The sequence below is a fragment of the Crinia signifera genome, chromosome 5 (genome assembly GCF_055691185.1).
Source record: "Crinia signifera chromosome 5, ASM5569118v1, whole genome shotgun sequence".
NCBI lineage: Eukaryota > Metazoa > Chordata > Amphibia > Anura > Myobatrachidae > Crinia > Crinia signifera.
In genome coordinates, this window is record NC_139221.1 from 196798975 (window position 1) to 196817043 (window position 18069).

Consider the following 18069-nt stretch of genomic DNA (forward strand, 5'->3'; position numbering starts at 1 on the left):
TGTGGTGTTTCTGGAAGTCAGATATGACATCTCCTTAGAGTCACAAGAGTCCTCCCTCCTTTCCTTGAGTCACAATCACCCGGGTGCCCGAACACTCCTACCTCTGTGCACACAGGGTACCCCCCATCCATCCTGCCGACTGCCCCCAGTTACCTGGCATATGCTTCTTATCTTCCGACTCCCGCATCCGTGCTGCACTCCCTGCCTAATGCCAGTGGCGGGCATGTGAGGGGCTGGCTGCAAGGTGTACTCGGCCAGCTGATAGTTTTGCATAATACGTAATGGACATTATGGTGTGTGGCTTGAGGTGTAATGGAAATCATGGTGCAAAAATTTTGGCGCGCAATTTCTCTGTTTGTGGAACATGCGCTGAAGTTTGGCTTAATCCATGTAACATTATGTGAATTTTGGCTCAAAACGTGTAGCATTATGTGAATTTTGGCCTTCAGTACTCACACACCTACATCCTTCACTATTTACGCCAAGGTGGGCCTGTGTACTTTAAATGCCAGGGTCTGTTTTTACTCTCTATCTATCTATCTATCTATCTCGCTCACTATCTCTCTCTCTATCTATTTCTCGACACTGGCACCACTAACACCCCCCTCCCCTATCTTGGTGCCCCCCCTGTCATTTTCTCCTGGATCCGCCCCTGCCCATGCGTAAATGCCGCTGCCTTGTGTATAATGCCCACGCATATATGCCGCTGCCCTGTGTATAATGCCCATGCATATATGCCGCTGCCCTGTGTATAATGCCCACGTGTATATGCCGCTGCCAGTGTGTATAGTGCCCGGGGGTAACATATAGCAATTTAGGGGGCGCCAAAATGAGATTATATCTTGCCCCCCCCCAACCTAAAAACGTTCCAGCGCCCCTGGGCTCCAGTCAAAATCTTGCCTAGGGCGTAATTTAGGCTAGGGCCAGCTCTGATGCTATGCAACCATTTAGAAACATAGAATTTGACGGCAGATAAGAACCATTTGGCCCATCTAGTCTGCCCCTTTTTTACCCTTCAGGTAATCTCAACCCTTTTTAATCCTTATTTCTTTGTAAGGATATTCATATGCCTATCCCAAGCATGTTTAACCCCTTCCCGACATTTGACGTACATTTACGTCATGGTCGGGAAGTACTTCCCGACACATGGCGTAAATGTACGTCATGGCATTTAACTGTCACCGCGTCTATAGACGCGGTGACAGTTTCAACATGTCTGCTGTCCCTGACAGCAGACATGTCCGTGCATGCCCCGGGGGGGCTGCGATGCCGCCCCCCCGTCGGCGATCGCTGTGATTGGCTGTTCAGTGTGAACAGCCAATTACAGCGTTTTCCTGTGTCACCGGCGAATAACGTTCGCCGGTGACACGGGATCAGAGGTGATTGGTGCTGTAAAGTACAGCACCAATCACCGCGGGGTGTAAGGGTGACACTGGTGTCACCCCACCGCACTCCGCCCGCCCCCAAAGGCCGTGATTGGTTCGTCGGACCGACGGACCAATCACAGCCAAGGAGGGGGATTTAAACTAACGGTGACTGCACTGCAGACGCCATTCCGGTCTGGAATAGCGTGCAGTGCGGTCACCGTACCTCCCTGCCGCCATACTGACCAGAACCTTGCTCCATAGCTTGCTCCATACTTACCTGATCGCTGCTTCATCACTGCTTCCTGGATCCTGTTACTACTTGTGCCTTCCTGTGAAATTGTGCTGCTGCAGTGTACTAGCTAGATAGAGAGAGATAGATAGAGAGAGATAGATAGAGAGATAGAGAGAGATAGAGAGAGATAGAGAGAGATAGAGAGAGATAGAGAGAGATAGAGAGAGAGATAGTGTCAGAGAGTGCTATATTTTGTGCTGCTGCAGTGTGATCTAGTTATAGATAGAGAGAGAGAGATAGAGAGAGAGAGATAGATAGAGAGGCCTAGTGACAGAGTGCTATATTTTGTGCTGCTGCAGTGTGATATAGTTATAGATAGAGAGAGAGAGATAGAGAGAGAGAGATAGATAGAGAGGCCTAGTGACAGAGTGCTATATTTTGTGCTGCTGCAGTGTGATAGTTATAGAGAGATAGAGAGAGATAGAGAGAGAGAGATAGAGAGAGATAGTGACAGATTGTGCTATATATTTTTGATATAACTGACTGCTGCCCCCTCCTTTTGTGCTGATCAGTATAAATTAACTGATCAGCAACTTTTTGGGGGCGCAGGTTTTTTTTTATATATAGATATACCTGTCAGTGCTGCTGCTGCAGTGTCATAGAGTGATAGATAGTGAGAGATAGAGAGATAGAGAGAGATAGTGACAGAGAGTGATAGAGAGTGCTAAATTTTTTGGCTGCTGCCCCCGCCTTTTGTGCTGATCACTATATCTGAGGTGATCAGCAACTTTTTTGGGGGTACAGAGGTTTTTTTTTTTTTATATATACCTGTCAGTTGCACCAAAGGTTGTGCACCTGCTGCACCTCACTGGTAATCAGTGTCGCATCACTAATCACCTTTTTTTTTTGTGTGTGTGCTGTGGGGTCTTTTTTTAATTTTTTTTTTACACACACTGTGATTTTGTGGGTGTCCTGTGGCCGCTGTGCGCTGATCAGTGACGTACATCACTGATCATCTTTTTCGGCACAGGGTTGATCTATATATTTTTTTTTTTGATCAAATTCCTGTTGCCTTTGAGCGCTGTTCAGTGACAGACGTTACTGACCAACATCTGTGCTCAATTTTTGGCGCAGGACTTTTTTTTTTTTTTTTTTTAACCCCTTCAATTTTTTTTTTTTAACCCCTTCAATTTTTTTTTTTTAACCCCTTCAATTTTTTTTTTTTTTTAACCCCTCCATTTTTTTTTTTTGTATAAAGTATTTTTTTTTCCTGCACACTACATACACACTACAACCTACATACCCCCCGGGTTGAAATAAAGTTTGTACCCCCCCCTACACTATACACGTGTTGAAACATTTCACTACCTGTAACACAAAAATAAAAATGGCATCCCAAATGTCCTCCCAAATGTCCTCCCAAATGTCCTCCCAGTCATCCAGGAGAATGTATTCAGCGGAGGAGGCATATGCCCTGCTTGCTTCTGACTCTGACACAGCCAGTGATGCAAGCGGGGAATTTGAAGGATTCGCCTTAAGCTCCTCTTCCTCCTCTGGTGATGAGGGACCCCCTCAAAGACGCCCCCGTAGATCAGCTGAGACCCCCCCCCCAATAATTGATCTCGTATGGACCCCACCACCAGACAATTTTGAGCCCCAGGTTCCTGAGTTTTTGGCCATGCCAGGAATCCAATTTGATTCCACAGGTCTCAGAGAAATTGACTTTTTCAAATTATTTTTCTCTGATGATTTTATAAATTTAATGGTGGACCAAACTAATTTATATGCCCAGCAGTTTATTGCTCAAAACCCCACGTCATCATTTGCTAGGTGGACCCCTGTAGATGCAGTAGAGATGATGACGTTTTGGGGTCTGGTGTTTCATATGGGCATAGTAAAAAAGCCAGAAATTAGGCAATATTGGAGTACAGATGTTCTGTACAGTACTCCATTTTACCGTATGGCCATGCCCCGGACTCGATTTGAGACAATTCTTAAATTTATACATTACACCGATAATGCACAGTGCCCACCCAGAGATGATCCCACCTTTGACCGGCTATTCAAAGTCAGGCCGGTCATTGATCATTTCAGTGCCAAATTTGAAGAGGTGTACATCCCAGAAAAATTTATTTGTATCGACGAGTCCCTTATACATTTTAAAGGAAGGGTTAAATTCCGCCAGTACCTTCCCAGTAAGAGGGCAAGGTATGGCATAAAAATGTATAAACTGTGTGAAAGCACCTCAGGGTACACCCACAGGTTTAGGGTTTATGAAGGGAAGGATTCAAGAATTCAACCGCCAGAATGCCCCCCCTCCCTCGTAGGTGTTAGTGGGAAAATTGTCTGGGATTTAGTGCACCCCTTCCTGGATAAAGGTTATCACCTCTATGTGGATAACTTTTACACCAGCATCCCCCTGTTTAAGGCCCTTGGTTCAAGAGGTACAGCAGCTTGCGGTACTGTGCGCAAGAACCAAAGAGGCCTCCCAAAAACGCACATTGCCCAAGTAATGAGAAGGGGTGAAAGCAGGGGAATATGCACCGAAAATATGTTGTTGGTCAAATATAAGGACAAGAGGGATGTCCTTATACTGACAACAATTCACGGAGACAGTACCACCTCCGTCCCTGTACGAGGTACCAGTACCCACACCTCAAAACCTAATTGTATCCTGGATTACAATAGGTACATGGGCGGAGTGGATCTTTCAGATCAGGTACTGAAGCCGTACAGTGCCCTGCGGAAAACAAAAATCTGGTACAAGAAGGTGGCCGTGTATATCATCCAGATGGCACTGTATAACGCTTACGTGCTATTCCGTTCTACCGGCCAGAGGGGGACATTTATGCACTTTCAAGAGGAAGTCATAAAGGGCCTAATATTTGGGAACCAGCAGGCAGAGGGCCCCAGTACTTCTAGTACTGGCCCCCGTATTGTACCAGGGCAGCATTTTCCTGATAAAATCCCCTCCACTGGAAAAAAGGGCAGGACACAAAAAAGGTGCAAAGTTTGCTATAAAAAGGGAATAAGAAAGCAAACTATTTTCCAGTGTGACACTTGCCCCGACAAACCCGGCCTATGTATAAAGGAGTGTTTTAAAATATACCACACATCTATGGAATATTAGGTTCATAATTTCACCGTGCTTCGGGGGTCTTGCTAATGCCACATAGCACCCACCATTCATTCCACCAGAATCTGAGCCGCAAAATCCAAAAATCACTCCTTCCCTTCTGAGTCCTGCCATGCACCCAACTGGTATTTTTTGGTCACATGTGAGGCATTGCCGTACTCGGGAGAAATTGGGGCACAGATTTTGGGGTGCTCTGTCTCCTTCATTCCTTGTGAAAATGAAAAATTTTGAGCCAGAACTGCATTTTTGTGTAAAAAAATGTAATTTTTCATGTTCACTGCCCACTTGTATCAAAATTGGTGAAACCCCTGGGGGTTTGAAATGTACACTATACCCCTAGATGAATTCCCTGAGGGGTGTACTTTGCAAAATGGGGTCACTTGTGGGGGGGTTCCACTGTATTGGTGCTTTGGGGGTCTTGCTAATGCGACATAGCACCCACCATCATTCCACCAGAATTTGTGCTGCAAAATCCAAATATCACTCCTTCCCTTCTGAGTCCTGCCACTTTTTGGTCACACATGAGGCATTGCCGTACTCGGGAGAAATTGGGGCACAGATTTTGGGGTGCTTTGTCTCCTTCATTCCTTCTGAAAATGAAAAATTTTGAGCCAGAACTGCATTTTTGTGTAAAAAAATGTAATTTTTCATTTTCACTGCCCACTTGTATCAAAATTGGTGAAACCCCTGGGGGTTTGAAATGTACACTATACCCCTAGATGAATTCCCTGAGGGGTGTAGTTTGCAAAATGGGGTGACTTGTGGGGGGGTTCCACTGTATTGGTGCAACATAGCACCCACCATTCATTCCACCAGAATCTGTGCTGCAAAATCCAAAAATCACTCCTTCCGTTCTGAGTCCTGCCATGCACCCAACTGGTATTTTTTGGTCACATGTGAGGCATTGCCGTACTCGGGAGAAATTGGGGCACAGATTTTGGGGTGCTTTTTCTCCTTCATACCTTCTGAAAATGAAAAATTTTGAGCCAGAACTGCATTTTTGTGTAAAAAATGTAATTTTTCTTTTTCACTGCCCACTTGTATCAAAATTGGTGAAACCCCTGGGGGTTTTAAATGTACACTATACCCCTAGATGAATTCCCTGAGGGGTGTAGTTTGCAAAATGGGGTCACTTGTGGGGGGGTTCCACTGTATTGGTGCTTGGGGGGTCTTGCTAATGCGACATAGCACCCACCAAAATTCCACCAGAATCTGAGCTGCAAAATCCAAAAATCACTCCTTCCCTTTTGAGTCCTGCCATGCACCCAACTGGTATTTTTTGGTCACATGTGAGGCATTGCCATACTCGGGAGAAATTGGGGCACAGATTTTGGGGTGCTTTTTCTCCTTCATACCTTCTGAAAATGAAAAATTTTGAGCCAGAACTGCATTTTTGTGTAAAAAATGTAATTTTTCATGTTCACTGCCCACTTGTATCAAAATTGGTGAAACCCCTGGGGGTTTGAAATGTACACTATACCCCTAGATGAATTCCCTGAGGGGTGTAGTTTGCAAAATGGGGTCACTTGTGGGGGGGTTCCACTGTATTGGTGCTTGGGGGGTCTTGCTAATGCAACATAGCACCCACCAAAATTCCACCAGAATCTGAGCTGCAAAATCCAAAAATCACTCCTTCCCTTCTGAGTCCTGCCATGCACCCAACTGGTATTTTTTGGTCACATGTGAGGCATTGCCGTACTCGGGAGAAATTGGGGCACAGATTTTGGGGTGCTTTGTCTCCTTCATACCTTCTGAAAATGAAAAATTTTGAGCCAGAACTGCATTTTTGTGTAAAAAAATGTAATTTTTCATTTTCACTGCCCACTTGTATCAAAATTGGTGAAACCCCTGGGGGTTTGAAATGTACACTATACCCCTAGATGAATTCCCTGAGGGGTGTACTTTGCAAAATGGGGTGACTTGTGGGGGGGTTCCACTGTATTGGTGCAACATAGCACCCACCATTCATTCCACCAAAATCTGTGCTGCAAAATCCAAAAATCACTCCTTCCGTTCTGAGTCCTGCCATGCACCCAACTGGTATTTTTTGGTCACATGTGAGGCATTGCCGTACTCGGGAGAAATTGGGGCACAGATTTTGGGGTGCTTTTTCTCCTTCATACCTTCTGAAAATGAAAAATTTTGAGCCAGAACTGCATTTTTGTGTAAAAAAATGTAATTTTTCATTTTCACTGCCCACTTGTATCAAAATTGGTGAAACCCCTGGGGGTTTGAAATGTACACTATACCCCTAGATGAATTCCCTGAGGGGTGTACTTTGCAAAATGGGGTGACTTGTGGGGGGGTTCCACTGTATTGGTGCAACATAGCACCCACCATTCATTCCACCAAAATCTGTGCTGCAAAATCCAAAAATCACTCCTTCCGTTCTGAGTCCTGCCATGCACCCAACTGGTATTTTTTGGTCACATGTGAGGCATTGCCGTACTCGGGAGAAATTGGGGCACAGATTTTGGGGTGCTTTTTCTCCTTCATACCTTCTGAAAATGAAAAATTTTGAGCCAGAACTGCATTTTTGTGTAAAAAAATGTAATTTTTCATTTTCACTGCCCACTTGTATCAAAATTGGTGAAACCCCTGGGGGTTTGAAATGTACACTATACCCCTAGATGAATTCCCTGAGGGGTGTAGTTTTCAAAATGGGGTGACTTGTGGGGGGGTTCCACTGTATTGGTGCTTGGGGGGTCTTGCTAATGCGACATAGCACCCACCAAAATTCCACCAGAATCTGAGCTGCAAAATCCAAAAATCACTCCTTCCGTTCTGAGTCCTGCCATGCACCCAACTGGTATTTTTTGGTCACATGTGAGGCATTGCCGTACTCGGGAGAAATTGGGGCACAGATTTTGGGGTGCTTTTTCTCCTTCATACCTTCTGAAAATGAAAAATTTCGAGCCAGAACTGCATTTTTGTGTAAAAAATGTAATTTTTCATTTTCACTGCCCACTTGTATCAAAATTGGTGAAACCCCTGGGGGTTTGAAATGTACACTATACCCCTAGATGAATTCCCTGAGGGGTGTAGTTTTCAAAATGGGGTGACTTGTGGGGGGGTTCCACTGTATTGGTGCTTGGGGGGTCTTGCTAATGCGACATAGCACCCACCAAAATTCCACCAGAATCTGAGCCGCAAAATCCAAAAATCACTCCTTCCGTTCTGAGTCCTGCCATGCACCCAACTGGTATTTTTTGGTCACACGTGAGGCATTTCCGTACTCGGGAGAAATTGGGGCACATATTTTGGGGTGCTTTTTCTCCTTCATACCTTCTGAAAATGAAAAATTTTGAGCCAGAACTGCATTTTTGTGTAAAAAAATGTAATTTTTCATTTTCACTGCCCACTTGTATCAAAATTGGTGAAACCCCTGGGGGTTTGAAATGTACACTATACCCCTAGATGAATTCCCTGAGGGGTGTACTTTGCAAAATGGGGTGACTTGTGGGGGGGTTCCACTGTATTGGTGCAACATAGCACCCACCATTCATTCCACCAGAATCTGTGCTGCAAAATCCAAAAATCACTCCTTCCCTTCTGAGTCCTGCCATGCACCCAACTGGTATTTTTTGGTCACATGTGAGGCATTGCCGTACTCGGGAGAAATTGGGGCACAGATTTTGGGGTGCTTTTTCTCCTTCATACCTTCTGAAAATGAAAAATTTTGAGCCAGAACTGCATTTTTGTGTAAAAAAATGTAATTTTTCATTTTCACTGCCCACTTCTATCAAAATTGGTGAAACCCCTGGGGGTTTGAAATGTACACTATACCCCTAGATGAATTCCCTGAGGGGTGTAGTTTGCAAAATGGGGTCACTTGTGGGGGGGTTCCACTGTATTGGTGCTTGGGGGGTCTTGCTAATGCGACATAGCACCCACCAAAATTCCACCAGAATCTGAGCTGCAAAATCCAAAAATCACTCCTTCCCTTCTGAGTCCTGCCATGCACCCAACTGGTATTTTTTGGTCACATGTGAGGCATTGCCGTACTCGGGAGAAATTGGGGCACAGATTTTGGGGTGCTTTGTCTCCTTCATACCTTCTGAAAATGACAAATTTGGAGCCAGAACTGCATTTTTGTGTAAAAAAAATAATTTTTCATTTTCACTGCCCAGTTGTACCACAATTGGTGAAACCCCTGGGGGTTTGAAATGTACACTATACCCCTAGATGAATTCCCTGAGGGGTGTAGTTTGCAAAATGGGGTCACTTGTGGGGGGGTTCCTAACTTTTAGCATCTTATGGTGCCTTGAAACCTACATGGTGCCTAAAAAATAATCTCATAAAAAGGAGGCTCCAAAATCAAGTAGGTGCTCCCTCTATTATGAAGCCTGTGGTTTGGTCACCGTGCACACTAGGGCCACATATAGGATATTTATGAAAACAAAAGAATTGGGGGAATCAATTTTTAGTCACATTTCTCTAGTAAAATGTACTGTGTTCCTTATAAAAATGTATTAAAATTGCAAATCTGCAAAAAAAAAGAAATTTTGAAATTTCACCTACACTTTGTTTTAATTCCTGTGAAACACCTAAAGGGTTAACAAACTTCCAAAATGCTGTTTTGAATACTGTGAGGGGTGCAGTTTTTGAAATGGCATCATTTATGGGGGTGTCTCACATACAAGTCCCTCAAAGTCACATCAGAACTGAACTGGTCCCTAAAAAAATCAGTGTTTGAAATTTTCTTGAAAATTTGAGAATTTGCTATTCATATTGTAAGCCTCCTAGTGTCCCAAAAAATTAAAAGGAAGTTGAAATAATGATGTCAACATAAAGTAGACATATGGTCTATGTTAGTTATTCACTATTTTGAGTGGTAAGATTATTTGTCTCACAAGCAGAAAATTTAACATTTTGCAAATCGCTAAATTTTCCATTTTTTCACGATATTTTGGTATTTTTCACAAAAAAACACAGACTGTATCGACCCAAATTTACCACTAATTTGAAGTACAATGTGTCACGAAAAAACAATCTCAAAACCACTGGGATAAGTAAAAGCAAAAAAAAGTTATCCCCACTTAAGTGAGACATGTCAGATTTGAAAAAAAGGGCTCTGTCAGGAACGCAAAAACTGGCTCTGTCAGGAAGGGGTTAAATTGTTCTACTGTCTTAGCCTTTACCACCTCTGATGGGAGGCTATTCCACTTTTCCACTACCCTTTCTGTGAAGTAATTCTTTCTAACATTTCCCCTGAACCTACCTCCCTCCAGTTTCAGTGCATGTCCTTGTGTTCTATTACTACTTTTTACTTATTACTTTCCCTCCTGTACTATGTTAAAACCCTTGATATATTTGAAGATTTCTATCATGTCCCCCCTTTCCCTTCTCTGCTCCAAACTATACATGTTAAGATCATTTAGTCATTTGAGTTTCATGTAGGTGCTAGTAACGTTTAACTCAATTTGGCATTATAGAGCAAAGTCTTTGGTAAGGGAAATGCAATATGTGGATATCTGCAGTATGCAGTGAGTATTGGAAGCGAAAACTTGTGGCCATGTATTCAAGAGGGAGGTAGTCTGGGTTGCAAGACAAGACAGAGTATGTGAGGTAAATTTAGTAAAGCTTCTAAAAATAAAAATGTCTTTAATTTTTTAGGATGCAATAGAGAATCCCTTTTTAATTTTAGAGGCTTTACTATATCTAACCCTACTGTAGGTCACATGGTGACATCAGAATACAGGCTGAGGAAAGCGGCATTGGAGCATGTTGAAATGGTAGTACAGATTAAATATCCCTTATCCGGATATCTGATATCCAGATTATTCTGAAAACTATAATTTCTGGAATGTCCTTTTTTGTTGTTGCTAAAAACAGTATCGGGGACATCTGTAATTGGCACTTCTGGGGACATAATATGTAACTGGTACTAAATATGTGCAAGAAAATTATTGCTTGACATTCAAATTCAGTGTCTGACATAGTACACAAACTTTGTTTCATATTTTAAAACCTTGTTTCATGCACAAACAAAATATGTGTGTGTATTTTAGGTGTTTATACAACATAAATGCATTTTGTGTTCACACTTGGGTCTCGTCCTCAAGATACCTCATTAAAATATAAAAATATTCTGAAACACGGAATAATCTGTTATCAAAAATGCTTCTGGTTAAGAGCATTTTGGATAAGGGACCTGTATTTATATTTTATATTGGCAAGGTACTAGTTCTAAGGGCGGTACTTGTTTCCTAGCAGGGCGCCCACTAAGCAAATAGCTTAGAGTGTTATTCTGCGTAGGAAAATCGCATTGTATTGCATACCGTCTATAGTGCTGTGCGATGCAATGCGATGTCCATGTTAACTGCACAGGAGTGTTTATACAATGAAATATCGCATAGGATCGCATGGCACTAGGGAAGCCAATCCCGGGGCACTTTTTCAATCCCGGGTATCGGGATTGAAAAATGCTCAATCCCGGGATTCCCGGGATCCCGGGATTGGCTTCCCTGATTAAAAAAAATGCCCCGGCCGCCCCGCATATTCACTTACATGTGTGGCGGGTGAGGCAAGGTAGGGTGGGCTGCTCCTCCGGGAGCTGGGCAGGCGACGGGTAGGGTGGGCTGCTTCTCCGGGAGCTGGGCAGGTGGAGGGTAGGGTGGGCTGCTCCTCCGGAAACTGAGCTGGGCAGGCGGCGGGTAGGGTGGGCTGCTCCTCCGGGAGCTGGGCAACCGTGCGATCAGCGTGGTGGGCTGTGCGACCTGCGCAGCGTGACCTCTGACATAGTCACGCTGCGCAGAGACGCTTTGCCGGGCACGGGAGAAGCCGGGCAGCGTCTGAGCAGGGTCTCAGACGCTGCCCGGCATTAGACTGCGCATGCGCAGTCTAATACCGAAATCCCGGGATTGGAGAGTCCAATCCCGGGATTGAAATCCCTGTGTTTTTAGGGCCAAATCCCGGGATCCCACCGATCCCGATCCCGGGATTGGCCACCCTACATGGCACCAAATGCGATGCGATATTTCATTGTACAAGCACCCATGCCATGAGATGTGATGGATGCTTACAATGAGATGTGATGCGATGTGATGTGTGCATACTGTAATATGTGATGGGTGCTTACAATTGTAAGCACCTACGCCATTGTTTAGCATCAACCCCAGTATCCACGCCACCCTGAAGCGTGGCGAGCGGTGGCAGAACGCATCCTCCGACCTTTTCATACCCCCACTATCCACGTTGGCATGGAGTTGATAGTGTGGCGAGCGCAGCGAGCCACCGAGCCTGAAGCCTGGCAAGTAATCCACGGGGCTCGCTGCACTCGCCACTCTATCTAAATTCAACTACACCCCGACGTGGATAGTGGGGGTATGAAAAGGTCGAAGGACGCGTTCCGCCACCCCACGCGGGGATCGCTGTGCTCGCCGCGCTTCGGGGTGGCGTGGATACTGGGGTTGACGATAAACAATGGCGTAGGTGCTTACAACTGTAAGCACCCATCACATCACATACTATGCACACATCACATCACATAGCACCACATCTCATTGTAAGCACCCATCACATTTCATGGCATGGGTGCTTGTACAATGAAATATCACATTGCATCGCACACATCGCACGGTTAAAACATACCATACCATGCAATGCGATATCACTAGGTTTGCATACGTAAGAAATCTGGGCGCCCTGCTAGGAAACAAGTACCCTAAGGGCTGCTATTAAAGTAACTGGTAGTAATGAGAATACAGTCTCCATATAACACACAAAATAGATTCGGTACTTGTGTATTATAGCGGCGCCCCCGATGTACATCGCGCAATGTTATCGAATCGCATCGCATGCCATGCACCCGATGGCATGCGATGCGACGGGATTTTTGTTCCCTAACATTGTATAAGCACCCTCAAGGGGGTTTTTAAGCACCCAAATGGGTGCTTACAATGTGAAATGCACCCCCACTCCACCCACCCACTATAATCGTGAACCCGAAGCGTGGCGACGCGTCCTCTGACCTTTTCATACCCCCACTATCCACGTCAGCGTGGAGTTGAGAATAGAAAGTGTGGCGAGCCCGAAGCGTGGCGAGCACACGCGGATACCTGTGAAGCCCGCGATGGGACGCCGATACCTGTGAAGGTATCCGCGTCCCCTCGCTGCGCTCGCCACACTTTCTATTCTCAACTCTACGACGACGTGGATAGTGGGGGTATGAAAAGGTCGGAGGACGCGTACCGCCGCCACGCTTCGGGTTCACGTATATAGTGGGGGTGCATTTCACATTGTAAGCACCCATTAGGGTGCTTATACAATTTTTAATCGCATCGCATTGTATGGCATTGTATGCCATACACAATGTCATACAATTTTAACATTGTACAATATCGCGCGATATCGCGTCGCATCGCATGCCTTATGGTATGCGATGCGATGGGCACCGCTATAATACACAAGTACCATAGATTCCATGTGCATGCGTACAGTGTCTGTTCAGTGAAAAACAGAGTGGCTGGGGGCATGGCCAGCGGCTCACAGAGCACTGCCCATGCACCCATAGGGGCGAAAAATGGGACATAGGACATTCCCCCGTTTTGGGTGGGCAAATGTGTACAGCTCTGACGCGCAAGTGTCCTGCTTTCTATAATGAAAATGTTTGGAGGTGTGTAGTTGTGTGGGTGGAGGCAGGGGCGTAACTAGATATTTGTAGGCCCCATAGCAAAAGTTTGTAAGGGCCCCCTATTTAGCAACTGATGGTGATAAATGTATGTAAAATATATTACTTAGAAAGTAAAGATGGCCCCCTTCAGTTCTGGGCCCCAGAAGTACTTACCTGAAGTATAGTTCTATTATCCATAACTTAGGAACCCCAGAAATTGGCTGATAAAAAATGTATTGAGCTGCTACCCATTGCATTAGGAAAAAGTATGTATTTCTCCATAGATATAGTGATCCTGGTTAAGAGCTTCTAAATAGAGTGCTCAGCGCTAGGTTAGAAAAAATTCACCACGCGGACGGGGGTTAGGGGTGCACAGAGGCACCCCATTGTAAACGGAATATCCCGGGTCGGCACCGCATTGTAAATGGGGCATATCCTGGATCCAACCTGGATAAAAACTGTGTTCCAAATACCGAGGCGGATCCCGGATTTTGTTGTAAAAGTGGTATTGGTATAAAAGTGGTATTCAGGTCCTGCATATTTTAGCTCTAGGAATAAATCACTTCATCTCTGTTATCCTGCACATACTGTAGTAAGGACATGTTCATGCCACATGAGCACTGACACAGTGTACATACTGGATCAAGCCTACTGTACGTAAGATAAAGTGCCTGGTAAATGTAGCTATAATAAAGCAGCTTTTATAAAGCAGAGCAAAATATGAGCGATCTCTCATTATAATATGTTATTATAATCATTTATTAGTGCTTTTTTTTCGGACTGTTGTAATTTTTTTAAACCTTTTGATTTTGTTTTTTAAGATGGTGAGCAAAAACCCAAAAAGCGGTCATATGAAGAAATAAAGGTAGACAATGATGAAGATGAGGATGATGATTCATCAAAGAACTCCCCAGAAGAACCTCCACAGGTATCATATCAGTTAGTGGCCAGTTATTTAATTCTATTGATAACAATGTGGTTTCAAAAGCCCAGCATGAAAGCTACATACTCACCAGCAACCAAAAAGTTCTCCCAGCCAGGGAAAAGAACATAGCGTGATATTGTTTCTAATATTACATTTATTAAAACCATATACACACAAAAAATTAAATGAACAGTAAAAATAGCAAAGAAATAGTCACGCTTATCTGTTTTGATGCCAGTAGCAATGGCAAATGCAGGATTTTTAGAGGGAGGTTTCCAAATGTTATCCAAAATCTCCCACACTGCAGTTCATTGGAGTAAGTACTGGGAGTCTGGGGGAGCAGTAACAGCCCTAAAAATTTATCTATTTATACACTGGATACTGTGTGGAATACAGTATTTAACTTTATATTTGGTCTATACTACAGGCTGTTTCAAACATTTAAATAAGATAAGTGGTCAGGAAAAGGTAAAACATATAATAAATGAATACACAAACATAATAGAACCAGTGCTGCACTTTCTAAGCTCACAATCTCCCACTACATGGTAAGGCTTCTGTCTCTTCCTCCTAACAGCTGCTCTCTGGTCCAATGCAATGTTTAAGGGCTTAGATCTACACATACAGTAAATGTGGTAGAAGAAGCTGGTACACTAGGCATGTGCAGCAGCTCTGCTCTGTCCCTTACATTGCATGATGCGGTCGCAGCTCTATTGATCATGTTATATACAGTACCAGTGCTATTGTCATAATTAAAGGCACTTGCCAAGAGGAGGGGGGTTTTCGGGCAACCAGAAACCCCCCTATAGGGAATGGAGAGGTAAGCAGTACCCAACCGTTTTGGCCCCTTTCTGTTCTGGGACTTCCTTATATACTGTATGTGTGTGCATATATAGATAGATAGATATATCTATAGTTAGATAACATCCCGAGTGCCTCGGTTTTGTTTTTGGACGAATATACAGTATATATATATATATATATATATATATATATATATATATATATATATATATATATATATATATATATTAGTAGTGGGCAACGATCTCGGTAAATTTTTGCGATTAACTGCGATTAATCGGATTTATATGCAAAAATTCAAGAACGTATTCAAAAAGTAGTGTATTGCACACTTTTATTAAGAACTGCTATATGAACAACAATGCAATAACATTTGGCTTGCAAACACTTAGTAAAATGTTCTTTTTCACAGCAGTATTTACTCATACTGTAGCATTTAAAAGAAATGAATAAAATAAATTAAAATAATTCTAATATTTCCTCCCAACATGACCCATGCCTGGAGGGACAAACTACTCTACTCCTGGACTTTTCACTTAATTTATGATTGCCATTACCTGTTTTGAACAGGTTAGATCTAGTTCACTCTCTCTGACAAAATCCTTCTTAGATGGACAAAACCATGTGCACTGCAGGGGGGCAGATGTAAAATGTGCAATGCATATGGTTTTGTCCATCTAAGAAGGAATTTGTCAGAAAGAGTGAACTAGAATAAGGCCCTAAGACAGGTGCTTCACCACAGATGATAGTAATCATAAATTAAGAGGAAAGCCCAGGAATAGAGCATTCTGCCCCTAGAGGAAAGGGTCATGTTGGTAGGTATGCTTTAACATCCACATTAGCATGTAATATTTCTTTAGCATTAATGTAAAATAAATGGTAAATTTTAAATATAAAATCAAAGCTATTTGCTAGCTGTTTGCTAGCTTTTTAGAGAAACGTTACCCTCAGAGTCCAAAGTCCACAATCCTAACGTAGCAGTATAAACAGTGTATGGGGCAGATGTATTAAGCGTGGAGAAGGGGATAAAGCATACCTCCCAACATGCCCCTCTCCAGGAGAAAGAGAATGCTCTATTCGTGGACTTTCCTCTTGATTAATGATTGCCATCATCTGTTGTAGAACACCTTTCTTATCCATTATTAACCTGTTGAAAACAGGTGATGGCAATCATAAAATAAGAGGGAAGTCCAGAAACAGAGCATTCTATCCCTCCTGGAATGGGTCATGTTGGGAGGTATGGATTAAGAAGTGATAAAGCAGTGATAAGTGCAAGGTGATTATGCACCGGTCAATAATTATGGATTTGACAGGAGCTGACTGTCTGGTACCTTATCACCCTGCACTTTTCACTGCTTTATCACTTCTTTATCCCTTCTTCACACTTAGTACATCTGCTCCTATGTACAGTAGCAAGCAGGGGCGGATTGGGGACCAAAAGTGGCCCTGGAAAATTTCTGGAAGCGGCCTCATGTGGGTGGCACCAAACCAAAATGGGCGTGTCCAGCATAACAGTAGGCGGGGTTACTACATCAGTATACCTGTCAAACTTGAAGCTGCACGTGTTTCTACCTAATCACTAGTGTTGCGCCGCCCAAGCAATTCAGCCGTGGACACTGCAGGAAACAGGGCTGATTACTTTGAATATATACACTTAAAAAATATGTATATGAAGTTTTCAGCCCATGTATAATTCTGAATAATGGGAGGAGGGAGAGCACCTCTCAGGGAGGGGGAACATGTTCATGAGCTCACCTCCTAAAGCCCCTAAGGGGCGTACACATGGGGCGATTTCAGACCCTTTTCTAAGTGATCTGACTAGATCACCTTCACTTGCCACAACTTTTCTAAAGGTAATAGACACAGGAGGGTAGTGGCGTGGACCCAGGGTAGTGACATAGTACGCCTAGAGTCCTACATAAGATCTGTAGCATAAGCTGTGGCCGCATATATGAAGACGAAATATATATGGCCGGCACTCCTTTTTTGACAGAAATCATGCCCCGGTGCCTTTCCCAGGCTGTTTGTCTGTTGAAAATAGTCAATATGGAGCAGGAAGCACTCAACCAGTTTGTCAGTAAATAAATAGACCAAACGGTACTTGTGTATTATCACGGAGCCCATCGCATTGCATACCTTAATTAGTGGTATGCGATGCAATGCAATTTTCGGGTCAAAACACCCGCACAGTACAATAAAATATTGCATAGCATCAACATGCCGTTAAAATGGCACGCATCCTCCGACCTTTAAAATGGCACGCATCCTCCGACCTTTAAAATGGTACGCATCCTCCGACCTTTAAAATGGTACGCATCCTCCGACCTTTTCATACCCCCCACTATCCATGTCAGCGTGGAGATGATTTCAGATAGTGTGGCGAGCGCAGCGGGCCTGAAGCGTGGCGAGCGGACGCAGAATACATGTGAAGCAATCCACGCCCCTCGCCGGGCTCGCTGTGTTCGCCACGATTCGGGCTCGGTGGCTCGCCACACTATCTAAAATCAACTCCACGTCGACGTGGATAGTGGGGGTATGAAAAGGTCGGAGGATGCGTACCGCTGCGCTCGCCATGCTTTGGGTTGGCGTTGATAGTAGGGGTGGCGTTGACAATGGGGGTGCATTTAACATAGTAAGTACCCATCAGGGTGCTTGTCCAATAAAAAAATTGCATGCCATATCCATACAATTAAAAATCGGATCGCATCGCATGAGATGCCCTGCGATGAAAATCTTGGGCGCTGTGATAATACACAAGTACCGACCAAACTGTGGTAGATTCCAACGTTTCAAATCTTTATCAGATTTTTTGTCAGTAATAACAAAGTGTAAAAGCTGCTTTAAATAGGGCTTAAAACAGTGAAGATCACACTCACCTGGTGCAGCGTTTCGCCGATGTTGCGCCGATGTCCAGCCTGATGACGTCACTTCCGTCTCTACGGCTCAAGTCACTGGGACGCATAGTAACCAGAAGGATGCGTTCCATAGGTG

The 18069-nt window shown here is 44.0% G+C and overlaps 1 protein-coding gene across 2 annotated transcripts in view; it reads left to right on the forward strand.

The window, feature by feature from the left end:
- Window positions 1–18069, forward strand: part of RPRD1A (regulation of nuclear pre-mRNA domain containing 1A) — a 199090-nt gene that overhangs the window by 95709 nt on the left and 85312 nt on the right. For both annotated transcript variants that reach the window (XM_083188387.1, XM_083188388.1), the window contains exon 4: window positions 14171–14277. In XM_083188387.1, coding sequence (XP_083044513.1) covers window positions 14171–14277 — 107 coding nt within the window. The remainder of the gene's footprint in view (window positions 1–14170; window positions 14278–18069) is intronic.